The sequence below is a fragment of the Trichogramma pretiosum genome, unplaced genomic scaffold, assembly GCF_000599845.2.
Source record: "Trichogramma pretiosum strain Unisexual culture from Peru unplaced genomic scaffold, Tpre_2.0 scaffold4, whole genome shotgun sequence".
Classification (NCBI taxonomy): Eukaryota; Metazoa; Arthropoda; class Insecta; order Hymenoptera; family Trichogrammatidae; genus Trichogramma; species Trichogramma pretiosum.
Window position 1 is genome coordinate 26806 of NW_019641688.1, and position 27261 is coordinate 54066.

The window sequence follows — 27261 nt, forward strand, 5'->3', positions numbered from 1 at the left end:
TATATTCAGCTCTGAGAATGAGAACTGCTCGTCTAAAAATACGTTTTCCGTGCATGATGGCGTATATCCAGGATCGGTCTCCACCCATGGGGGACACAGCTTGCCGATGGCTGCCTGGCGAAGTCTTTCCCTGCTGCTGCCGACGTACATGTGGCTCCGATCAACGTCAATCCATTTGTTTTTAAAAATCTTGCATTTTTTCCACACGTATGATGATCCAGTGCGAAAGTTTAAGCTCTCTGCGAATGACGCAAAGCTTTCTTTTTTTTTTGCATTTCAGCATCCTTTTCATTTCTGCACATCGCTTCTTGTAGTTGATCAGATCAGCCAGCTCGAGGGAAAACTTGAATTTTTTGAGCGCAGCCAGTCTCAGCCTTTTTGCGCGATCGCAATCTGCGTCCCACCACGGGACGGGATTGATATGCCTGCGCTTGGTTACATTCTTTTTGTGTGGCGTACAGGTAGATATAGCTTCTGTAATAAGGTCGTAGAAAAATTTAAATTTTCCTGCTGGGTTCAAGCTCACAAAGGTCTCTGAGAAGAAGTCGGTGTAGCGCGCTTCCCACAGCTCGTAGACCCTGTCCCACTCAGTGCGTGTAGAGTTGATTCTGTGACTGCGCTGCAGATGCTTGTGTTTTCCCACAGACACAGTGGTGATTACCGGGTAATGGTCCGAGCCCCATGAGTCCTCACAGACCTCCGTGTTGATCAGCTGATCAATGTCCGGAGTGGAGAACACGAGATCGATGTTAGAACCGTAGTTCCTTCGCAAATTTGCATACGTAATCGTGTCGAAGTTATGCAGAACCAAGCCATGCGTCGTATATGCCTGCTGCAGATACCGGCCGTTGTCATCAGTGCACTCACAGTTCCAGCACACATTGCGAGCGTTGAAATCTCCCATCATAAGTGTAGCCCGATTCCTATCTACGCATTGCACTACCTCGTCCCACCCCTCCTGGGACATTGTGCCATAGGGAGGTCTGTAGCAGATTATAAGGTCCATTGACGGTCTGCAGTTGTTGAGACGAAGCCCGCAGGTCTCGACCCTTTCGTTACGAAGGCTGAAGCGAATCTCACTAAAGTCGATATCCTCACGCACCCAAACTACTATCCCTCCTGCTCTCGAGTCTCGATCCTTTCTAACGGCACGGAAGTTGGGAATACTTAAGTGATGCTTCGAAGTTAGCCATGATTCCACGCACACAATGATGTCAAATTCCGGGGCCGCTTTTCTTACTTCTGAGAATTTGTGAAAGATGCTTCTGGCGTTCCAGAAGACTATTTTGAGCTTTGGAGGAGTGAATTTGGTTTTTAGTTTGTGGTATGGCATTGCAGTTACACTTTATTGTTCGAGTATCGATCTGTTGTTTTCCTTGTCGACCTCGTCTTGATCGGCGAGCTTTTTGATGATTCTATGGATCCTTTGTTTTAGATTGTTACAGGTAATTAGCTGTTTAGTGATACACAGCATCGCTGAGAGAGCCTCAGTGTCTGTGGTGAAGTTCTTGACGATTGTATAGACGTTGCTAGCCCCATAAGTCTGATGTAGCATCGCCGATAGTGACTTGAAATTAAGAGGGTACAGAGATATATTCGCTTCTAGGTAATTTCTTGCTGGTTCTAAATTTTCTTTTACTTCCTGTAACGACGGTTGTTGCTCTACTTGTTTGGAGCGTTTAGCGGCGGGTTCTAATGTTTGTTTGGGCGAGAACACCGGAAACATTTTGCGAGTTTGGTCCCTTTGCAGAGGAGGCTTTACCTTGGTAGGTGAAGGCGACGATAGCTGTCTCTTCATCGTCGTTGAAGCAAGGAGAGATTTGCTCATGAGTGCCTGAGAGTTGTCCTCCGTGGCCTCGGTTGTTGAAGCTGAAGCTGTAGTTTTCGCCACCACCTCAGTTTGTAGGGGCAGAGACTTTGCTGCAGCCGCGATATCCTCTGTAACGTGTTCGACTTCATCCGACTTGTTCGTCCTATGGGGTGTCTCTTCGGTGTTTCTGCAGTATTTCGCAATGTGTCCCTCTTCTTTGCATAAAAAGCAGGTAAGCTTCTCAGTCGTGAAATACAGCGTGTACGTCATTCCGTCATGCTCGATTTCTAATTTGGGGGGTATCTTTTCTATATCGTTGGCTTTAACGTACACCTGCCTTCTGAAACTAAATACATTTTCGTATCCTCGATTCTTCAGGCCCGAGTGCACAAAAGTGATCTGTGAGGCAGGTTGAACTTGCAGTTTGTTCAGTTCCTGTATTATTTCCTCTTGCGTGATGGTTGGGCAAACGTTAGATATAAGCATACGCTTGGAGTGGTTCACTAAGGGGCGAATGGTTAGCTTGTGACCCTCTACTTCAATAGTTCGGTCCGTAAGCTCTTGTACCAGAGCTTTATCGGAGAGGTAGATACATACTCGATTCATCGAGATGCGCGACACGAATCTGACATTTTTGGGCTGGACAATCGTTCCCACGGCGATCGTATATGAATGAATGGAAATACCGTTGATCGAATCAATAATAATGGCTTCTTCTTTCGTTGGATATCTAAAGTGCTGTGTCATCTCAGAGTATGACGGTTTCTGCTGTTTGTTTTGATTGCCCGGCTTTGCCAGTGGTCTAGACTGATGAGCTAAGGCCATCCTGGCTCGTTCAAATAGACTTATAGGTCCTACACAAGATATTATTTTGTTCACTGCACCCCCAGGCACCTGCACACATGCAAGTGACCCAAGGTGTGATAGTTAAAAGTAAAACGAGCACACAAATTCACGAATAGCACGTCAGAGCGACGGAGCGGTAAGCCTGCGATGTTTACTGTACGACAGCTAAACATCGAATCTAGTACACAAGTATAATATAAAATAATTCAAGAGACACGATACATTATGTATAGGTGCACAATGAGAAAGTACGTATACGTACTACTGCGGCACTACATACTGCTGGGGGGAATGGCCAAGATTACAACATTTGCATTCGCGAGATGGATGTCGAGGCGCTCGAGCGCGTCTGTATACGTAGTACGTCTATAAAAGGAATGGGGAGGATTTTTATCAGGATATGGCAAATGGCTCTGCGTGTACCACTACTGGCATGTATCTCTCTAGCTGTGCAGCGCCACCAAGTGCATAGAGTATACCCAGAGAGGAATTTTAAATGTCACGCGCGCAGCGAGCAATTGCGCATTTGGCTCTCACGTCGTCGTCGTCGAGCGCATTGAAAGCGCGAAAAACCAGTTCGATTATCATATTTGATCGTAAAATGCCTTACCGTTAAATATTCGTATGTGAGCTCGAGCGAGAGACGGACAGACGTATACGCGCTCTCTCTCTCTATGCTCGCGAGCATAAATGCACTTGGCGCGCGCACGGCAAGCTCATTTTACGATTCTCGCGCTCGTTGCCGCACGAGTGTGCGCGTCATATAGAGGATATGTGTATATGGGTGCGCGATTCTTTTAATGCGATTTTATTATTATATCTAGCTGCTCGAGCTGCGCACATAGTTTTTTGATAAAAGCTCGCGCAGCAGCAGCGGTACGAACGAGCGCGAATAAATAAATAAATAAAGGCGTGTGTGCGCGAATCTCGAGTGCGAAAGCGCGAACAAAGGGCCAATTTTTTGCCTTGCTCAGCCAATTCTTGTTTCATTTAATTTCCCTTTCCGAAGAGACGAAATTATCCCCCGCCCGCATCTTATGTATACCTGTGTGTATCGAGAGTTGAAGTGGCTGCCGAAGCGCGAATGCAATAATACGTTACTCCGGTGAACAACGCGCGCATTCAGAGAGATGCTCTCGCAGCTCCTTCGTGCAGATGTACCCATACGGAGGAATGCGATTGAAATTTCCTTCGATTCTCCAGAGAGGGGGGGTTGAGAAAAATGCAGCATTGTGAATTTTTTTCCTCGTACACGTAATTTCGGCACAATCGCCGCGAGCGAAGCACCGAATTAAATCGAACTCTGCGAGCAACGTAATAAATTCAACCTTTTTTCTTTCATTTCTTTCGTAAAATAAAAAAGAGGTTGAAAGAAAAAAGGAGATTTTCCAGGCAAAGTTTCTTCTTTAATGCAGAGCTTCTTACTCTTCTAAGCAGCTCTCCTCTCTCATCGTCGTCACACACAGTCAAAAAACCTTACACACGCTTCAAACGCGCGCAGAGAGGGCTATAAACACTTGACTGTATAATATGCGCTGCCACACCGTAACCCCGCGTGGCTGCACTACCATCTCGTATATATCAATTTTCCACTCGAGACACTCTCGTTATATTTACAAATGGTGCTGCTAGAGCTGCGGCAGCGAGCGAGGGTGAGCGTACAACCTATAGCGAATTCTTGAATTTCGTCGTCGTCGTCGTTCGTATTATGTGCGTTGCTCGCAGTGTACGGTTATATTATATAGACGACGAGCGAGGAGGAGGACGAGCGACGCGCGGAATTCGTATAGGCGCGCATTATAATAGCTCGACTATATAATGCTACTCGCGAGGAGGAACTGCGCGAATTATTGCTCGCGCAGGAATAATGTATACTCGGCATTTAACGCAACTACGCAACTGCAGCTTCTTCGTCTTCTTAGCGTTACTTTACTCCAAAGCATGCATACGCATATAGGTAACTATCGTATTACTCCAAGCAGCGGATATGTTTTTCGCTCGATTCGTAAATATGTACGTATACATATGTACGCATACGTATATATATCTGCGTACGACACGTAAAATTTTGCAAACCCTAAAGAAACTCGTTTTACTTGCGAAAGAGCTTATGAGCTGCATTATACCGATTTGTTTGCAAAATACACACATTTTGCTCGTATACACACGCGCATATCCCAAGCACACACGCAGCAGTGCTTTATTGTAATAAATAATACTCGCCTCGCGCGAGAATCGAATTATCGCGCGAAACGGATAATACATACACGTACACACGAGCGTCGGAGTCGAGGAGCGAGCGCGAGCAAAAAAAAAAGTGCCTGATATTGTCCAAGAGGCGCGCGCGAGTTTGCGTCATCGGCGCATTATTATCATATACACGCGCGCGCTAAGGTACTTGCAGTATATAGTATATACGTGCTCCATTGAGCGAAATCATATTTTTCGAAGCTTGGCCTATTCGATTTTATCGACCTGGCGTCATTATTGAGACATTAACCTGCCGCGTTACCGCGAGAGAGAAAAAGAGCGAGAGAGTACATAAAACCTCTCTCGCGCGAGTAAACGCGATTATATACGCGGCCTTTTATAAGTATAATATACATAAGCAGATTAAAGAGCGTACGCGAACGTGCGTGAATATACGAGGCACGTGGAAATTCGTCAATTTTCTACGCGATATATGCGCACTCTTCGTTTTATGGCTCTTTTTTTTGCTGGTATCCTGTTGAAAATGATTCATGAATAACGTATTGTGATTTTTAATACTTCGACATCTCTGCGTTTGAAAAATTTTATGAGGAATTATTTCAAATAAGAAGAGATCGATAATATCTTATACGAATAAATTTTTGGATAAAGTAACTGCTTTAAAATGTCAACACGACACACTGTCAACGTTAAAGGCACACGATTGTACAGTACAGAACTCGAAACGAGCCTGTGCCCTAAATTATATCGATTAATTAACACTTCTGCTCCAGTAGTCACCGGGAAAACATCAACAAACTGTGGTAAGTCTTATTTTGTTATTCCATTCTTGAATCAAATTCATCGGGCAATTTCATTAAGTTGTGTACTACTTTTTCATCTCGTTTAGATTATACTTGAAAAGTACAATCATCGTCAAATTTTAAGCACTAAAAAAGGGTCACGAAACAACTCGTACAACGAGAAATTTGATAAAATTCCCGAAGAAATATAAATCCCCAAGCAACGACATGTCGATCAACGAGGATTTTTTAGAGGTCGAAGTATTCGAATGCGATGATTGCGGCGAGAAACACGAGACCAAAAAACGTTTGGAAGAGCACATACTCAATAATCACTTGGGTAAAGCACAACGCGTGTGTATAAGGTGTGAAAAAAGGTTTGCAAGCGTCCACGTGTTGAAAAAGCATATAAGTGCACAACATTTAGGTGAAATCAATGAATTTACAGTATACGCTTGTAAGATGTGTCCAAAAGTATTCAAAGCGAAATTCTATTTGACATCGCATTACAAAAGCTGTCATATGACAACCAATTGGACATACGCTCAGGGAACGGAGTTAGGCAATTGTGGCAAGGCGCTGACGTTGAAGCTAGTACCCGGAGTTCACTCGTATCTGATGATGCCCGAAATCAGACAACCATCGCCGTTTCGAAAAATGAATCGAATTAATCATTTTTTGCAGAGGATGAGAAGTTTCAAAAGAGACCAACTGCGTGGCAAAGTCAACAACCATGTGAACCAATTACCCACGCGCGCTCAGCAGGCTACACAAGCGCAACGTCAAAGTGGTTTTTCTGTTCAACAGATAAACAAAAGCTTAAATGTTCCTTCGCGCTCGAATATATAAGTTGACTTTTTACTGTATATATAATTTGATTTATTTACAATTATATTGTATAAAATTCAATTTATTTAATAATTAATATGAATAATTTATATAATTTATAATTGTGAATACGACGCGATGCGCTCACGCGTGAAGTCTCGTATCGTATAAGGCATTGCGTTACGAGAAAGTTTCGCCGTTTTATGTATTAGACGCGAGCCTGCACATAGTGTGTGCATATACATACAATATTATATATACGTAATAAATTAGTCGCAACACAGCGCGTGGAATTAACGGAATAATTCGTGAAATTTTTTGTTTCTCCTTCATTTTGATAAATATCTAAAAAGCCCGCGCTAGTGTGTGCGTTGTGTATCATTCAAATAATTTTTTTTTCTGCACTTTCATCTGCGTGTGTAATGTTTTTATTTTTCTGCTTCGCTCGTTTTACGCGCCGTAGATAGATATGTATAAACGTGATACTTTCACACTTGAGAATGTTGAAAAAAGGCATAAAATTCCAACGAATTCGCGGTGACGGCGGCGGGGGACGGGTAATTGGGCGCCCTTCGCGCGCGCCCGAGAATAAGCGTTTGTACAATGATGCAATGTGCATTCGTATATAAATTACGACAATCTCGAGCGACAACAGATGTTGCCGATCGTTTCGAATTGGTATAATATATGAAAAAGAACAAAAAAGTGCACGAATAAAACGGCGATGATGAATTTGATCGGAGCAATGCAGCAGCCACATAGCATACAGCGACGAACGTTATTTTGTTTCTCTCTTTCAGTCAGTCTCTGTCTTTTTTACAAAGCCTACGGAAGAATCGTTGCAAGCTCATATGAAGTTGTTCCCAAGAAGCGCGTCTCGAACAATGCGCGTAATGTGGGCTACGACACCGGTTCAACAACAACAGCAACGCGCCCGCGATCTTTTCTGCATGTGTGTTTGTGCGTCTGTGTTTGTGTGTGAGAAAAGGATTTCGTGTATCCATGCATGGGAGCTGCATGGGAAGTGTTCACGGTGTTATACGCCATAATCGTTGCAGTTTGCATTTTTTCCTCTCTCTCTCTCTCTCTCTCTTTCTTTCTCACTGTGCTCTCTTGGGATATGTAGGTGACGGCGCGAGCGCGCGCGCGAGGCGAGGGAGATCCGACAACAGAGAAAGAAAAAGAAAAAAAAAATTATTTCCGTACCGAAGTTTGAACACACTGTGCATTTCTGTAATTGCACACGATCGCCTTATAATAGCCGCGCGGTAAAGTACTGTAAACCACGTGTCTATATACAGCGTTGCAGCACTCCAAAAGTGATGAAAAAAAAAATCGCGTGATAGATACACGATGTATGACTATAACGTACCACTATACTGTATTGTACGCGGGCGAACGTTGTGCAGTGACGAAAAGTAGTAGCGCATACACACACGTAACAGTTTCAAGGTGCCAAGCGCGCGAAAAATGGGGAAACACACACGGTGAACAGCACGTTCGTGACGCGCGGCGAAGGCAGTAGCTATAGGTGTAGGTAGGTATAACTCGGAAAATTTTCAACAGCGTGTACGTACAGAGCCGCGTAATATTACAACGATCCATTATAATGATGCCATGTGTACAGAGCGCGCCGATATACGAGTATGATTTTTCCCTCATTGCGCGAGTTATTATTATATCGTACGTAAGCTCCGCGGAAACTAAACCAACACATACGTACGTATAGTGAATACAGTGCAGCATACCTCGTGTGCATAGCTATATGCGATGCATGTGTGTGTGTGTGTGTGCAAATCCAGCATTCGCGGACGCATATCGTGCGTATACTTATGCGCGCCCATACATATATTTATATTATACGCGCGTCCATTACGTACGTTATATTTAATTTATGGCATCGAACAATTGAACAAACAGTACCATCTCATCTTTCCGCCTACAGCAGGGCGTTCGCAGTCCGCGTCGTCCCGTGTAGAATCCCCGCGCGTACATATATTGTGTGTATGTATATATCGACGAGAGGCGCGCAGGGAGGAAAAGAGAGAGAGAGAGAAATGTCTTAACGGAGCAGCCGCATTATCATCATCATCATCATCATCATCATCATCAGCATCAAGTCTTGCGGGGTCGGTACATTTCAATCGTCGCGCGCGGCGCGCGTACGACGACGCAGCAGCAGCAGCAGCAGCAGCCAGCACCAGAAGAAGAAGAAGAGAGTCCCGCACACTCTATATAGTTTAGCCTCGAGCAGGTTTTCATCAGCAGCAGCCACAACTCTGAGCTATACATGTATATATTGCACTACGTCTCTGTGTGTATGGAGTACGCGCGTGTGTGTGCGAATTGTATGGCTTATACCTACACTATACACACACACACGTATATATAGTAGTGTATAGTATACCTATATATCGGTGCGCACGAGCCGGTCATTGTACCGTGTGAGTGCAACGATCTGTGCACGAGGGCCTCTCTCTCTCTCTCGCTCACTCATTCACTTATACTTCGTGTGGCTGCATATCTATGTGTGCCTGTGTCTGTGCACACGTGTGTGTGTGCGTTTATAGATTAAATTTATCGCGTGGGCACCTATATGGACGAGAGAGAGAGAGAGAGAGAGGAATGCCTTTGATGGAAAAGTATTATGTAGCGGAGATTTCGATGAACGAGACTTGTACTCTACTCTGTGGTGCTTCAAAAATCCGATTCGCGCGCGCACGCGCGGGCTAAAAGTTTCTTATCGGCCTTTTCGATTTTTCTTTTCCTTTTTTTTTTCGCGGCGCGCCGATATCCCTCGCACCTTTTTCGTAATCGCGGGTGCGCGCGCGAAAACGAGAGGTGTATTACGCGCGGGTTTTGTACGCGGGAGCACATTTCATATACACCGCCAAATCGTGTGTAATCGCAATGCGATACGATACGCAGATTGTATTATATTATATATCGTATATTACACGCAATCGCGCGGCGAAGAAAGTCCGTGTAAGACGGTACGTATGTATGTTTTTTTTCTCTCTTCCTTCGGTTGGTAAAAGGAAAAATGCATAAAAAATCGCGCGAAACGATATTTCGAAATCTAGCGCTGTACGAATTATGACAAAGTTTCTCTCTCTCTCTCTCTCTCTCTCTCTTTTCTCTCTTGATTATAACTGCCAATCCGAATGTACTCTATATTTAATTACCTGAAAATAAATACGCGCGAATAGCTGTTTGGACGTCACGTGCGTCGAGCGGTGAAAATCAAATTACGAAAATTCGAGATGGCGTATATAATATTATATCCACACACGTGCTTGTAATTGTAACGTCATCAGCTACGCGCTGTGAAAACTGCACTGCGCCAATACTGGTACGTATCCCCGATCGGTTGTGCAATATGGAAATATCGAGACTCTCGAGCTATATATCGTATACGCTTCATGCATGCACATCGGAGCGCAGCAGCAGCAGTATAGTAGCAGCGGCAGCATCGAGACGCGATCGAGTTTCGGGGTATATAAAGGGGGTTCAGTGTATACCTCGAAAATTGTTTTTCGAGTGTGCACCTCTATACGTACTATATAATATTCGCTCTATGGCTAAAGTCAACATGTGCTGCATCTCGTGTGTGTATAATATAAACCGCGTGTTAAAATCGCGCAGGTTGTTTTTCTACCTTGCGCTTATATATTATATATACACAAACGCTTATAAAGCCGAAAGATGAATATCGATCCGGCATTTGCTGTATAGAGAGCCGCGTATATAGCTGCGCACCTACACACACACGTGTGCGGCCTAGAGTCTGGTGCACATACGCGCCGCGTGGAGGCAAATTGCGAGTACATAAAATAGACACGATACCGATCTTAGGTATGCAATACGTATTAGGCAATATGGCGAAAATTCGGCCGCGAGATGACAGCAGCGTCGCAGGTCAAGTCATGCGCAGATGCATGCTTTTCGTGACCGGGCCATCTCGATAGCAGTAGATATTTTTCGGTGCGACTAATTGACAGTTCTTTCTGAATAAAAAAATAAATATGAAATAAATAATAAAAATGAACTGTAGTGTTAAAAATTAAAAGGGAAAAAAATTTTAATTCACAAAAGACCCTAAATTAAGGAAACAATGGTTAGAAGCAATTAAAAGACCAAACTATAATCCAAAGTCATGTCATTGTTTGTGCATTAAACATTTTTAACCAACTGATATTTATACAAAAAGTATCCTAGGTATGTAATATTGATAACTTTGTACTAATTTGTTCATATTCTTGAAGTCTTTCTTATATAGTAGTATGAACAAATTAGTACAAAGTTATCAATATGACATACCTATGATACTTTTTGTATAAATATCTGTTGGTTAAAAATGTTTAATGCACTTGGATTATAGTTCGGTCTTTTAATTGCTTCCAACCATTGTTTCCTTAATTTAGGGTCTTTTGGGAATTAAAATTTTTTTCCCTTACAATTTTTAACAGTGCCGTTCATTTTTATTATTTATTTCATATTTACTTTTTTATTTAGAAAGAACTGTCAATGAGTCGCACCGAAAAATATCTACTGCTATCGAGATGGCCCGGTCACGAAAAGCATGCATCTGCGCATGACTTGACCTGCGACGCTGCTGTCATCTCGTGGCCAAATTTTGGCCATATTGCCTAATACAGTCGTATTTATAAGTCCGCGTGTAATAATTCGCACGCGCGCGCGCCGAGTAAGTGCAACGACTCACACTTCTCGTTTTTCTCGAGAAGCGATCGCTAAAAAAGCCAAAATTACACGCGCTCATTTGATACTTTGGTTTGTAATATAGGTATATGCAGCCGTTTATAACTTCGTTTCCAGCAATAATCACCAAAAACGCAAATGTTATCGCGGATATTTCACCCGTTTATATTGCGCGCATTATAACGTGATAAACGCGCGTCACACGAGGCGAGAGACGTTATAGGTATAAAGCTCTCGGCGCGCACGGGATCTTATAAATCTCAAGATGGATCGCGTGCACATGCGTAAATGCTGCTACGGTGCATTATAGTATAAATAGATTGCGTCGTGTCGTTCGGGCGCGCGTTTGAATGAACGCGTGCACCGTACATACGAGAGGAGGGACCCGGCGTACAGATATAGTAGATGAGTATGTAGTAAAAGAACAAGAGAGAGAGAAAGAGAAAGAAAAAAGCACCAACAACAAAATTCAATTCGAGAGCATCACTATACTAAATGAGCTTGAATTATATTATAACGTATGTGTCTGTATGTGTGTGTGTGTGTGTGGGCGGATCTCAGCGAGCGTCTTTGCGAACGACCGACTCGTGTATGTATGTATTATTGTTGTACAAACGATTGCCGATGCAAAAGAGAGCATCATCCTTCACTTCCGATCTGCGTCTGTTATGTGTATAGTATATAAGAAATCACTTGTTCTCCCCCTCCGTGCTTTGTCTCTCTCGTGTCTATAATACATGTGAATGTGCCCGGTTACATATACTTTCTATAGCATACATCGTCTCGCGAGTTCCGAAAATATAAGGCGCGTCGTTTGCTATTGAGCCAGATTTTGCCTCGGGGCACTGTTCTTTTGTTTTTTAATCTTTTCAGCTAAAAAAAAAGAAGAAAAAAGAAAAAGGGAAAATAACAAATGCCTTTAATAACGCTTCCTCCTTCGTTATTACATAATAATCTTTCATCGCCGAACCGCTGCCAGAGCTTTTTGTTTTACAAAGCTGCGCGGCAAAGAAGAGTTTATCGTCGAATTAGTTTCAATCTGGGATTTATGGATGGAAGTTATTAATGTTGTATAGCGAGACAGAAATAATCCGCGACAGAGAGCTAGCGAGCAAATTAAATAATCATCATTTCCGATCCTCCGGTTTTATTTATGTCGTCTCTGCTGTGTTTCCAGCTAGCGATCGCCTCGTGCGTCGCCGCGCAACAAAATCGACAGGCACATCCTCAACGAACAGAGAGAAAGAGAGAGAGACTTGCTGTATACACACAGATGTACCGGTACATTACGCTCAGGGCTATAAGGGCTGACCCGTAGCGCGCGTATAGTGGATATATATAAAGACGAGAGCCCATAAGAAAATAATCCATATCGAGAAACTCGAGTCGTTGAACTAACGCGAAAAATTTTTTTGCGCCTCGCTGAAGCAAGAAACAGCTGTATACTTATACGTATACCTGTTAATATACAGATCAAGGTGTACGTATATATATACACGCATGCTGCAAGTGCGCGGCTGCACGTACGCGTGCTGCGAACGCGTGTCTATATGCGTCTGTGTATAATACATGAAACGCACGTTTGGGGTCAACGAAAAAACGATTTTCATCCGTCCGACAAAGAGATCAGGGTTACGTACGTATTACACACAGCGCACACACACACGTGTATAATAAGTGAAATTACGGTTTGGCATACACTGCATTATACACACACACAGACAGAGAGACCCGCGAGAAAATAGGTGTAAAAAGTTTTAAGTACGAGATGGAGAGAGAGAAACAGACGAGCACGTGCTTGCTTAGCGATATAATTATGGTGTAATGACACGTGTGTTGCAACAACAACAACAGCAGCAACAGCAGCAGCAGCAGAGAGCTCAGGAATATGCACAGGGTACTTTTTTCCTTCTTCTCGCTGAGGCGCTCGCGCGCGAGATTACTTTAGACTACATTTTTCCTCGCGTCTCTGTGCGCTGTATAATAATGAAATTTCGCATTTCGCTCTCTTGCCCGTTACACATTCTGCGCGCACACGGCCAAGTACGTGTGTGTGTTTATCCTTTTGAAATTCGTAATTTCGAGTTATATACACTCTCTTGGGCTTGAATATAATGAAGTCGCGGAGTTTTTGACCCAGTGCGGTACACGTACTGTATACGCTTTGCGTGCTCGTGATATACTTTTGACTGTGTGTGCGTATGTACGCAATTCAGTCAGCAAATTTTTTCGTCGGTGCGCGCGCGAGCGCGTAAAAAGGTATATAATCACTTAATAGGCAGGTTACAATGTACACGCACAAGCTGAGAGAGAGAGAGCTCAGCGAAGAATTTTAAGTACCACGAATGAAACGATACGATAATCGTTTACGTTTTACGTATATAAACAAATGAATCGTTTTTGATGTGAAACTTCTTTATGGGACGTTTGGTGGGAGAGTAACTCCGTGAAAAAGGGAATATCGTGATAATTTCCAAATTATAGACTCCTCAAAGCCATTTTTGTTGAAAAATTAAAGGATTAATATTGTAGCATTTGTTTTGGATTGTAACAAAATTTATGGTAATTAAAGGTGTCATATATGATTGTGAGCTTTCAAATTCCGTCAACAAATGGAGTATTGTCAACTCACAAGTGGCAAAAACATTTCTGTTAAGCATATAACAGTGATTATTATTTTACAGTGACAGAGTATTCGTTTAATGTACATAAGACGATTTCAGTAAATAAACATCGTACTAATTTTCTCGTACCTATACCTGCCTAGAATTTTGCAAAATCACAGCTACTCTTACGAGGAAAATTTCTCAGTTTCAGATCTCGAAATCATCGCCCCATATTTTTTCAGGTGTCATAATGTTATTAAAATACTCGTCCGTGCTATCGACAGCTCCAAACTCTCGGAGCTCTCGGAGCAATCGAAAGTGTGTAATATCGAGTCAAGATCCGGCTGAATTTCAAGGACGAATCTAAACGACTTTAGAGATCGCGAAACCGTTTTTTTTCATGCTTCTCTCCCCCGACGCGAGGAAGAAGCAGCGACAGCGAGGAATCGAGACGATGTTCTATATTATGTTCTCGATAGTTGAAATAGGATAGAAACGTCGCGACTATTGCGCAACTCGCGACAATTGAAGCTAATCGACGAGGCACATCTCTGTCGAGAGAGAACGATCAGCGACAGAGAGAGAAGTACGAAAAAAAAACATAAGCCTTATAATCCAATAATTATACCAATCACTCGATGATCGTCAACAAAACCATCATCGGCGTTAATTATTCTTTCGCGATGATGATGATGATCCCCTGCGCGCGCGCTTCTTGCGCAACCTCTCGATAAATTATATTATTATACGCACGCACGAGCTCAACCGCGAGATCGAGAGTCATGTGTGTGTATGTTGTATTTGCATATAAAAGCACAACCTGCTACGATGTGTGTACGTGTTTACACGCACGATAAACATATGTTTCGTCGACAACATCAACAATAAAAAAAAAAGTGAAAAAAATGAAGCATCATTCGCTATGTTATTATAGGACTCCATATATTCTCCTTTCTCGTGGGACGACGATGCAGCTGTTTGTGTATATTATGTTACACACGAATTTACGAACGAATTACGTAATGGATTTTTCGGCGAAAGTTAAAAGGATGAAATATCGATGTGACACGCGATCGGCAATAATGAAAATGTATGTGTAATATATTTTTTAGTTTACAAAATCGCATTACAACGTTAAATATAAATTTACAACTGTCTCCGATGAAGATGTTGGGGCTTTAATACCGAGTCACTATAAATTTTCGCACGATTTTTCGAGCTTCAAAACATCGGCTGTGCCGCTTGCACGATCGTTTGTTTTTTTCTTTCTTCGAGCAAGTTTACTCCTCGTAACCTAAAAAAGTTTTACGCTACAAAAAATCGTATTTATACACAGTCGCACGAGCGTGTATGATATCTCGCGCGCGAGTCGATGAACCGCAAGAATTAGCACACGCGAGCGAGAGAGGTCTTCTCTCTCTCGAAACGCGAATGCGCGCCTGGCATTCGTCGACGTCCAAACCAAATGCACGATCCGTCAATCAAATTGCGGCAGACACGCGTGGCACAGTGTTTTTTCTGTATACATAATACCATCTCATACGTGTATTCTTTTTCGTTTTTCTACGTTAAAAACGTGTTCGCTTCTATACACTATGTCGCGCTTCACTTCTGTTGGCTGCGGCAGCGCGGCATTAGAGACTGCACGAGATCCGATCCGACGTGTGCACCAGAGAGCTCCGAGAGAGAGAGAGAGAGAAGAGAGAATAATTCGAGAGAGGAAAAGATAGATTAGAATCGGAGTTATAAGCAATGATGGAGTGTATATCTGTATGAAAGGCTCTCTCGAGCTCGCTGCAAGTGCCGACGTTTTTCATCACAGAGACATTTAACAGATATTCATTCGAGTCAATAAATAGTTAAGGCTTAAACGATCCCGACTGCACACAGCGCATATAATATAATAACTTTGGGATATTTGAGATTTTTTCCGAGCCTCGATTGCAGTGTATAGAGTACCCTCGATAGGCAGACGCACATTTATAAAACCGACCATCGAGTGTCGTACACTCCTCCCCGTATTATACAAACGTTTATGTAGGTATGTATGATGGTGAGAGTTTCGCGCCTTCGGGCTGATGATATTCGCAATGCACAATATACGCGGAGAAATATGGCTATACGGAACACGATCGTGAAATTCGACGAGAGGGATTCCTTCTCTCTCTTTCTTCCTCTCGCCGTGTGAGAATTCGGCGATGGAAGAAAATTCGAAAGTTTTCCGCACTCGCTCGCTCCTTACACAGGTTGATGTATATTATTATTTGTTATTCGTTTAAGTGAAGACTATTATGACGACGATTGCCGTAACGGAGATAAGGTGGCGTGCGCGCGCAAATATATACACAAATATTCGCGTGAAAGTTTGATTGTGTGTGTGGACACTCGAGTACCTTTTTTTCTCTCTCTAGTTCTCGATTGATTATACACATAACTCCAGCAGAGCTCGAGAGCAGAGTTGGGAAATCATAGTTAAAAAATTTCAATTTCTAAATTGCAACCTCGACTGCGCGCTGCGATGTTCGCTAGAGACATATACGGCCGATACGATCAATAACAAAAAAAACATACCGGAGCGCCGGTGATTCATGCAATGATCTGCGGACTGGAGCTCTCATAGCAAAGTTGCGCGAGACATCAGTTGCTATAACGTAGAAAAATCGAAACCACACTCTGATGAATTCGTTGGGATATATCTTAATGTGCTCGCGAGTGGAAGCAAAAAAAAATGCGATTGAATATTTGCCCCCAAGGCGTACATGGGCAGGCGGCACGGCGGCGTCAGTAACTACGCAATGCTCTTACGAATGAAAGTCATCGGTGGCCTTTTTCAATTTTTTTCGTGCTTTAACTTTGCCTCGCATGTATACAAATAGTGCGGTGTACATGTGTGAATGGGGGATAAATTCATATTTTTCTGATATATACGACACCTCTTACCATTGATTCAACGTCTGATCATAAATTTTTAATCTCTTAATATTAACATCTTATAAATTAACATTACATGGTACATTAAGCATAAAATATTGCATATAACATGTGGCACATATATGTATAAAAAGTATTAAATGTCTACGTTGTATATATGGAATTAATACATTTACATAGAAAGCGGATAATTTCTTAATAGAAGCTTTTGCGTATGTACAAAAAAAAACAAAGCAAACGCACTCAAAGTAATTGGTTCCATTATGCTTCCTGCGGGCTGTCCCGCTCGGACACATAACGCTATAATACGCACAGACGGACATTCACACACACTACTGCACTCTTGCACACAAAACATTACCAGGAAAAAATTCTACACAAATTCAATTGCTTTCAGCGGCTACTGTATTTTTGTACACGTATGAGACTTCTTGCTATAATCGAAGCTTTCAACGCTAATTACAACGTGCAAGCGAGTTTATTTATAGCAGATTGCAAACATGCCAAGTTACTGAAAAATTAAAGGTAAATATATAATAAGTGATGTCGAAAAACGTACCCTGTACCAAGTAGCCACCTATCGACGTGTTTCGAATTTTTTTTTGTTGCGTTCGTTCGTTAGATAGATTTAACGTTGCCGTGAGCGTATATATTGCGGAACATATACGGACGGAGGTGGTGGGAAGCACAGAGAGATGACGTTGTTGGTTGGTCAGTGCGTCGATGGTAGTAGGCGTCGTCGTTTTTTATAATTTTTTTTTTTTCATTTTGTTTTATTATTGTCGTCAGGTCAGGCATGAACAAAAACATATAATAACATAGGTAAACCCAGAGAAGGTGATATACATGTATATACTTTTCTGCTTTGTTTCATTTATATAGAAAAAAAGAGAATACCAGGAGGGGAGCGAGCGATGCTATTATAAATGCATCATGAGATGCGTTCATGCAAAAACAAACGATGATGATGAGATTTCACTTTTTTCCTCGCTCTTTATTCGAATATCCGCGCAATTGATGAATGCACCGTCTTTTTTTCTAATTTAGCTCTACGGGTGGCCGGATGTAGAAAAAAAAAGGTGATAAATAAATATTGGTCCATACGCGCGCTTATAAAATACCAATCGAGTTCATCCAATATACTTTATATGCGCGCGGCAGAAATATAATACTTTCCAATATTTTTCAAGAGCACGATATATCTATTCACCGTGAGGCAAGGTCGACGCGCATAATTTTTATAACAACCTCGGTGTGCAGAAATGGAAAGGAAAATTACGACGCCGTACATCGACGAGTTCTTTTTTGTTGTCGTCGTTGGTGAATAGATAATTCTAGGAGCGCGATCGACCAGTCGAAGAGAGAAAAACTTTGGAAAAGTTTTCAATACGGAAATATAAGCCGTGAATAATTTTTTTTTACCGTCGATCAACTCTTCAAGAGTTCAAAACAAAATTTTTTTGCAGTCGTCGTCGAGTTCAATGATGAATTGCTCGCAAAAGTCTTCAACAATTATCTCACACGCTCGCGCAGATTATCCTTATAACGAATAGAAAGTCTTTTGCAGGCAAGCGAAATTAAATTCAAGCATTATGCAAACATTCTATCCGAGCGTGAAAAAAATACGTACAACAACAAAAAAAAATAAAGATTTGACGTGAGTTCGCGAGCTTTCATCGATCACCTCGAGCACGCGGGCTGCTCGATCCATCAAAATTATATCCTTATTATTTCACTTTCTCTAGACAATACACGCCTATATGTGTGTGTGCATGTAAGCGAGCGCGAAAGAATTTTAAACTCCATATAATACGCGAGGAACGCGTAATTGTCGTGGAACCGAGACCACCGAGGTAATGACTCACTTCGTACAATATGTATGCAAGCGGATCGATCAAGAGATCGCATTTTCGATAGTAAATATCGCGCAAAACTTTTCGAGAGTCTATTACTAGAGAGAGACTCCGCGGGATAGGAACAGGAAAAAAAGATAGAGAAAAAAAAATTAATCAATACTCGAGAGCGCGTTGCACACGGCTTTTACGATCGTTTGATTTTATGGCTTCATGTTTCTGGCTGCCTTTCGCAATTCAGTCTCTCAATTATAATTCAGCCATGAAAAATTTTTCCTCGACACACGAAAAGGGTATGCCCGAAATGAGCAAAAAAAAAAAAAAAAAANAAAAAAAAAAAAAAAAAGAACGACAACTTTCACCTTCGTCTCACAGTAGTCAAATGGACCTCTAATCGCCTACATAATTTTCAAACACCTACTCGTATCATTGACATTTATATCGGCTGATTAAAATAATCGACCGCAGCAGTGGTTTATAATATAATGTACGACCAATTGTGCTAACGACTTAATTTATTTGCCGTGTCGTAAAACAAAAAGTAAAAAAAGTAAAAAAAAAAGAAGAAAACAAAGAATGCGTATAATTAAATTTCAGATTGAAAATATTGAATTAACAGCTTTTAACACAATGACGTTTTGAATTCGCCGGCGGCGGTGCGTCGGGTAAGCGTTAAAAATGTTATCTTTGCATTCCAACGACAACGACGACGAGAAAAGCGATTGTAAAACGTGTTCGATAGTGCAAAGATAATAACAAACGAATACATAAACGATCGGAGAGAAGAGAAAATAAAATAAAGGGGAGGAAGGAGATTACATCGATATAAATAAATAGCGGAATGTCGAATTACATAACAACAAATCTTTGCCATTAATATTACTTTACGCGCGAGCCGATTGAACGTGCATGCATGTGTGTGTGTGTGTATACCGACAGTTGACACGTGAGAGCCGTAATAAACGCAAAATTTTTTAATCGAACCGCGTCCAATATTATACAATACACACGTACATACGTACGCAAACACACACATAAACTTTATACACTTTACACGCGTCGCGCGCGAGAGCTGGCAAGATCGTGTTCGCGCGAGGCAGCAGCTCAGCCTGCACCACGACCCGTTGACAAGACGAGTTCTTTTTGCGTTATAAAAGTCACCGCTGCTGCTGTTGCTGCACGTATAGAGTTTTGCTGCTGCCGCTGCAGCAGCACACCCGGCCCGCGCGCGTATTTATAGGCTGGATTTTAGTTTATATACGCGCGCGAATGTATTTACACTCACACGTATAAACGCACAGCAGCAGTTCAGTACTAGGAGGTAATACGACATTCCTGCTTTTGATTTGTGCTGTTGAAATTTTACCTATTTTATATATCGCCGCGCGGCTCCGAAGGCCTTGTAAATCGCGCGCGCGTTCAAGCAGTGGCGGCAGCTACTTATCCATGTGCGCGCGTACGAGTGCGCCTTTTTCTCGGCCGGTCGCGGCTGTCGATAATTTTGTTTGCCAATAAAATAGCAGCCGCAGCGAGTAAAAAGGAAGGGAGACAGAGAGAGAGGTTTATTACGGCAAATAAATCAAAATGTGTAGCACGATCACGCGAGTCGTTTCGGGAATTAATTAATAACAAATTTTGCCGCGTGCGCGACGTCGATGTATTATATGGCTTTCAGGTGCTATTTTGACGGTTCGAGTATGGAGCATTTTTTTGGGGGCGTGAGATCGAGATTGAGCAGATTAACTCGTTCCTCCTTTTTTTTCTTTTAACATTGACGAATTTATCGGACATTATTGAGATCTTTCGCCTTGTTTTACAAAAAGATACATACATTTGCATAATCATCATTGAACTCGGGCTGCTGCGATTTATAATCCTTTGAGTCACACTTCCAATAAGTTTTTCCAGGTAAATTTCGGAGCACGCGAAAAGAAACGTGAATTTGATTTCTTCATCACGAGAGCGATCTCGATGTATGAGTGAAATAAAATGAAATGAAATATAAAAAAAATACAGTGTCCTTGGCTATAACTACTTGAACTGAAGAATATGTTGTATGCGGTCGACAGTGCAAAAATGGAACAAAAAATTATGTACATGTTGAATAAATCAACAAAAAAGTTGCTATGCTACGTTTACACGAATGAAAGGTGACAATCAAATTATATTACAATCTAAAACATTTACTACTTTAAACGCAATAAAAATGACACTGAATAGAGAAACACCGAATTTATATGAGAGAAAAAGTTTGAGCGCTGTACCTCCTGAGAAATCCCACAAAGAAGTGAAGGTAAGCATGTTGAGTAGAAAAAAGAGAAAGACGATGCACGTGAATAATCAATGATTATTATTGTTCATATTGATATACTGATATGTATCATGATAGAAATTTACATACAAATTATATACTTCTCACACACTTTTGTACTCAAAACAGATGCACAACTGCGTTTTTCTTAAAAAGCTCACTCGCATTGATACCACATCTTTACGACTACGCACACACAATTTTGGACTACGATCGAGATAAAGAAAAAAATTACATAAATTGTCGAACCTAATAAAAAAGAATGAATCATTGTCGATCGTTAAAAAGTAAATTTAAAACCTAACAAAAAAAAAAGTGTCGAAAAAAATCAATAAAAAACGCGTTTTGATCGCGCGGCGCGAAAGTCTCGAGGTCAAGCTATTTTTAGAGCATCGTTGATAAATAACGTCCTACTTGAAAAAAAGGGATTGAACCTGGCTATACACGACTCGTATCCTCGCGCGTCAATCGTGTTTATGCATTAATGAGATTCGAATTTTCTGCGAACATGCGCACAAATTCATACAGCGTATATACTTCGCACTTTACCAGGATGGCATTAGAAAAAGGAAGAAAAGGTATATAGAAATGAAGGAATAGTTTTATCGCAGACCCGAACGCTACACACGAGATAAGTTCACTATACGCATATATACGGCGCGCTGGCGCAGCTGAAAGCTCCGATTACGCGACTAATTTTTTTTCTGCTTTTTTTTCTTCGCTGTCCACGGTGAATTTAAAACGGCGCTCGACGTTTGAAAAACTATCGAGATATATCGAAGCCTCGCGCGCTGTTAACCCTTCCTTCCTTGCCTGATCTTTCGCATTACGCACGTATGTGTGTATACGCGCTTTTCGAATTGCGATAAACGCAAGCGCGCGCGATGCACAACGGTGCAGTGTGCGCTCGTTTATTTACTTTTATATGTACGCGTACACAGAATGTGGTCGCGGCAAGAAGAATAAAAAAAAAGGGTTAAAAGGTATCGAGATAAGGCACGGCGCTATTTTTCGAATTCCAGCATCGATCGGTGCGGTGCACGCGCGCCATTTATATTACGCGTACGCACATAGCTCTTTCCGCGATCGGAAAAACAGTATAGCGTATATACATTATATCCGCGTGGCACGCGTTTCGGTCCAGCGCGATAAGGGACACGCGCTCGCGAGCGCATAATATACATTACGATTCCGCTCGCTTATTACGAATTTACCGGTCACGGTGAAGCTGCAGCAGCGGCTCTCGTGCTTATTATTAGCGCCTCTCGCGCGCGCGAGTTTGCATCTTTTTAATTACTCGATCGTGCGCTGTTCGGACGAAGTTTCAAGTTCGTATATCCCTACATATCCCCATAGGATGATTCACGCGCGAGATTCTCGCGCTCGTGGCCGCAACCGGTATGTCAGTGTGTGTGTGTGTGTGTGTGTGTGTGTGTGTGCTATTCTGTATAAGTGTAATAATCATAATGATACAACGGCTCGCGCGCGAAACACGTTCGTTTTCGCGCGGCAACGACGACGACGACGACGCGAGCGAGAGGCCGTTACAACGGGAAACGAGTTTCCGAAATATTCATTCCTCTCCGCGAGAGAACTTTGCGCGTTATATTAATGCACTTCACTCTCTTGCTGAAGTGAACTGCTGCTGCTGCGCGATAAATCAAATTATTGCCGCTCGCGCAAGCACGCGCGTGTTCCATAATACGTGTTATACATCATTTAAGCGCAGCCCGATCATCGCGTCATCTTCCATTAGACGCGTCGTTTGCTCGTACGATCGGTATTATTATAATGCGCTGCAGCTACTACAGCGATGTTGTAGTATATACAAGCCTTCGACGAGAATAAGCTACAGCGACGTAGCTCGCCCACACGTTCGACGAGACGAGACCTGTAATTGTGTATATAAGTAGTGCAAAGTAGCTATATGCCGAGATTTATATTTGTGCAGCACGGTCGAGCCTGCGCGCGAGTGCACCTACGCGTCGAGTCTCTTTTGCGTAGCATAATACACACACACACAGACACACTCAAGAACGATAAGCCCCGTAGTAAAACAAGCGTTGTCTACGTGTGTGTATGCGCGTGTATAACGACGACTTCCGTCGTCCCCGAGTACATATATATCGCGTATACTACTACGAGCTGGATAAATAGCGCCTTGGGAAATGGGATAAATGCATATAATGATGAAGAAGAAGAAAAAAAGGATGCATCGTTCGAGTATATACTGCACACGTCTCGCGCGCAGGATAAACAAAAGATCTGTGCAAGCACACACACACATACGGCGCAACATAACGTTCGCAGCTTATTGTGTAATTAAAACGTGTAGGAAACGCCATACGAGCAACTAATGATTACCCGTTTACTGTAAATACTGTCTCGCGGCAGCAGCGCGACTGAACTGCCGCGGAATAATAATAACGACATAATGCAATGTGCCACTCGACTCATGCTCTCTCGAGCTGGCATTATAATATATAGAAACGTTAAAACATGGACATACGTCTTATATACGCGGCGCACGTCGATCGTTGCTCGAGATTATAACATTACATCCGATAGGTTAATAGTTGCGTTAACTCTCGACTTCGCGAGCGAGAGAGATTCAGAAAAATCTATTCATTACGTGTGTGTACCTGCTGCATTATGCATTATAGCCTTGAAAGTCTATGATCGTCGTTGTATGTATAGTATACAAAAAGGGCACCTATATACAATATATGAATCCGGAAAGAATTAGTCCCGCAGCAATTTTTTTTTTATTACTCGCGTGTGTAGCAACTAATCGCGAGCTCCCCTACTTCGAAGCTTCATCTCATTATTTTCTCATCATCATCCGCAATGGCGCGTACAGAGCGGCATCAGAGACACATAGCAAGGAGATAATATGCTGCACTAGTTTTTTTTTTTTCCTCGACGTGTGTAGTACGACATATAGGCCCACATATAGGTATGTACAGCAGAGAGACACACACACGCATACTACACCGTATCTCGAATGAGCTGCAGTGTTCAGAAATGCAGTGTGCTCGCGCTCGAGTTTATTGTAGCGGTAAAGAAATTATGGCACGCGGCGCGGCACTCTCTATATAGGCTCTTCGTCGTCGCTGCAGAACTGAGCTACTACTACTACCTACTACTACCTTGGCTAATACAACTGTTATGACTGCGCACACTCTCTGTGTTATGTAGCTGTATAATACATAAATGTATCTATATCTATACAACAACACAGAGATGCACATTTATATATATATGCCAAGGCGCGCGCGCGCGCTTGCAGGTGAGTGAAATTACACCTCTCTTTTTTTGCCTATTTGCTATTTCTTCGCTTCAAGCTCATTGAAATCGACTTATGCCCCACGACGAAGACGACGAGATGCGCGCCGCGCGAAGAACCGATCGCCTGCGCTGATGAATGTAGGTTAACAGTGGTTAGTCTAATAGAGTAAGCCGAGTCTATATAGTAATAATAGAGGATGGAGAAGGCAGCCATCACCTTCCACCATTATAGGAGTAACTTAATTTTTCTACGTAAAAGACGTTTCCTGAGTGATTTTATGTCGTTTGCTGCTGCCTTTTTTTGCTCATTACCTACGCCTCGCTAAGACGCCGATGCTCCGCCGATAGCTTGACCCAGTTATTCGTAATATTTTCTTTACGAATCGATCGAACGATCTCCCGTGTTGATAAAATGAAGAGAGCGAGAGAAAAAATAAAAATAAAAGAAAACAAACGTTTCACGACGCCAATCGCCAATTATATAATGTTCGTAAGAGAGAAAGATTGAAAAATAAAGAAAAGAAAACAATCTCTACATAATGAAGCCTACTCAAAAATTGTCACGGCTATTCACAAATTCACATCAATCAACGACGTACACACACCATACGAATAATATTATTTATCACACACACACACACACACACACGTATAATAATCTGTCATCTAAAAAAAACATGTCGCAAGACTATACGGACACGCACACCAATATTCACGCACTCTTACATCCCTTCACCAAACACGAGACATACGTATAAACGTAATGATATTATAGAGTCGCGAGTACTGACCTTGGGTAAGGACGCCAAACACTGTTGCTTCACGTCCCAGACGAGCTGATCCTTGGGGAACTGCAGACACTTGCTCACGCACAATTCGGGCACGTGTATCCGCGCCAAGAGTATTCCGTCGTCGACGGGCTCCTGCTCGTCGGGCATCTCGTCCTGCTGCTGCTGCGCTTGTTGCTGCTGTTGCTGTGGTTGTTGCTGGTTGTTCTGAGCACCGCCGAGGGTGGCGCTCGCTGCTGGGGTGCCTGGCATTTTTACGTTTGTTATGGCCTGCTTCGGAACCGCTTCCATTCGGGCGGAGCCGACTAGGCCATCTCGCTCGACCTCGTGGTCGTGGTCTTCGACGTCTCTGCGCCCGAGTCACATCTGCGAACATAAAAAATGATATTTCATAAGTACAAGATAAACATGTGTATCATCTACGTCGCTTGTTTGCTTCGGCACAAAAGTGCAGAGTTTAGAGCCGAGCAGGAGAGAGAGAGAGAAGAACTAAAATTCCAATGACGAGCTTTTTTTAAGTGCTGCGCCGCGGCGCTCGTAAAACAATTTTTATATAAGTGTACAGCGCGAGAGCTTATACGGGCTATTTGCGAGACGCCTTCTCATTTTTTTCCTTCTTACTTCGCTCGAGGAATGTCATTTGGTCTAACGACGTCGAAAATAGCCTCGTAAAAAAAGTTTTTTTTTTCTACTCAACTTCCACTCGCGCTTTTCTTAAATAGCGAGTAATGTTTATAATGGGCGGTTTGCGCGCGCGGCTATTAAGACTCCGACGTGCGTGTGTTATCGATTCTTCGCGTAAAGCGTTAGTATGCGATCGACGAGACGTGAAAATAAGAAAAATACCACGCGAGATGCCGAAAAATTCAAATTATTTCGCATATGCGGCGATGCTGTGTTATTTTAGCGCGCGACGAGCTATACACGAGTCTGATAAGGCTCTTCGTTTCCTCGTATTCCACGAGTATGATATATTATGGGTTACGCATACGCCGCATGCGAAGCGCCCGATGATGCGAAGAGATTAGCCAAACTGCGCGCGCCTCGCCGAAAATTAATAAAAAAAGTTGGAGGAATATAAAAAAAAATTCACGAAACTGTTATAAGAATGGTTTGCAGGAGAGTATCATCATCAGATTATTACGAAGGCAACGGCCCAAGCTCGATAAGTTCTTTTTAACAAAAACGAAATAAAGTAAAAAACACCGTTGCCTTTAAGGTCCAGACATTTTCCATATAACACGTGCTTTAGGATTTGCGGATCGAGCTGCTGAAACTCCTCGAGGTTCAACGAACCCCCTTTCGCGCTATAAAAACCCCTCCGACGTGAGCGAGAGAGAAGGAGCGATGGAGCGAGTAATTTTCGGTGTTAACGCGCGCGCGCGAAAAGATCGAGGTAAGGAATCAAAGGCTTAAAAAGTTCACCGAGCGCTACGCTGCGGAATATTTTTCATTTCGAGGAAGATAGAGAGAGAGAGAGAGAGCGAGAGGAGAATCGATCAAAGCGATTCGTAATCGCGCGCGAGCGTCCCTGATACGTGCCAGAAAAACTTTTCATACAGGAGTAAAAGTCATTTTTAGATCTAAACTTTTTTTCCTACATATCTTCGTCTCGTAAACATCAACGTCTGTCCAAAATCGTCTATTTCATTCCGCAGTTTTATACCGCGCGGCGAAAGAGCAGGAAAAAACGGATCAGTAGAAAACGATTCTTTCTGCGCGCTCTATACGAAAACAGCCCGGGTGCGATTTATCACTGAAGAAAAAAAATCTCGATCGCCGCCGCCGACTGCGTCCGTTATTAAAGTGCTGCTCGCGATATGATCTGGCACTCGCTCTTTTATATATATTGGGTTCTTTTCAAAGTACATACATTACGAAACGTTCACGGCTCTCGGGGGTAATCGTTCCGAGGGCCGGAGAGAATTCGCCTAAAAAGAAAAAAAAGAGAAGAAAAACTTTATGTAGACTGAAAAAGGTCGATGATTTTTTCCTTTCCCCCGATACGATCGACGCAGCTCTCGATCCCGCGCCGCGCGTAATGATGATGAGCAATAGTTAAAATGAAGAAGCTGGAGTAAAAACAGATCGTCGAGTCGAGATATAGGTCTCTGAGAAAATGGCCCGAAGCTTCGAATCGTCGGCGGACGGAGTCTGCGGCAGTTCTGCAGACGTGACCGCACCGACGCGAGCGAGCGAGCGAGGAGGAGGAAAATAATTTACCCCAGATGGCGTGAAAGTTAAGGATTATATACCGAAGGTGACCGATATTAAATATTCATATTAAA

General features: G+C 42.6%; 2 protein-coding genes across 2 annotated transcripts in view; one reads left to right on the forward strand and one right to left on the reverse strand.

Annotated features, from left to right (window-relative positions):
* LOC106655980 (protein shank-like) overlaps positions 1 to 27261 on the reverse strand; it is a gene marked incomplete at its 3' end in the record, with an annotated part of 69271 nt that overhangs the window by 25998 nt on the left and 16012 nt on the right. The window contains exons 2-3 of the mRNA XM_023461656.1: positions 24977 to 25339; positions 17293 to 17310 (exon numbers count right to left, since the gene is read on the reverse strand). Of these exons, the coding sequence (XP_023317424.1) occupies positions 17293 to 17310; positions 24977 to 25264 (306 nt within the window). The remainder of the gene's footprint in view (positions 1 to 17292; positions 17311 to 24976; positions 25340 to 27261) is intronic.
* On the forward strand, positions 5465 to 6779 carry LOC106656108 (zinc finger protein 73-like). The gene is made up of 2 exons (XM_014376783.2): positions 5465 to 5670; positions 5757 to 6779. The coding sequence occupies exon 2, from the start codon at positions 5878 to 5880 to the stop codon at positions 6496 to 6498; it is 621 nt and encodes a 206-aa protein (XP_014232269.1). The 5' UTR covers positions 5465 to 5670; positions 5757 to 5877; the 3' UTR covers positions 6499 to 6779.

Bases quoted from the DNA above. Each gene is read 5' to 3' on its own strand.
- LOC106656108 (XM_014376783.2), top strand. From the start codon at position 5,878: ATGTCGATCAACGAGGATTTTTTAGAGGTCGAAGTATTCGAATGCGAT.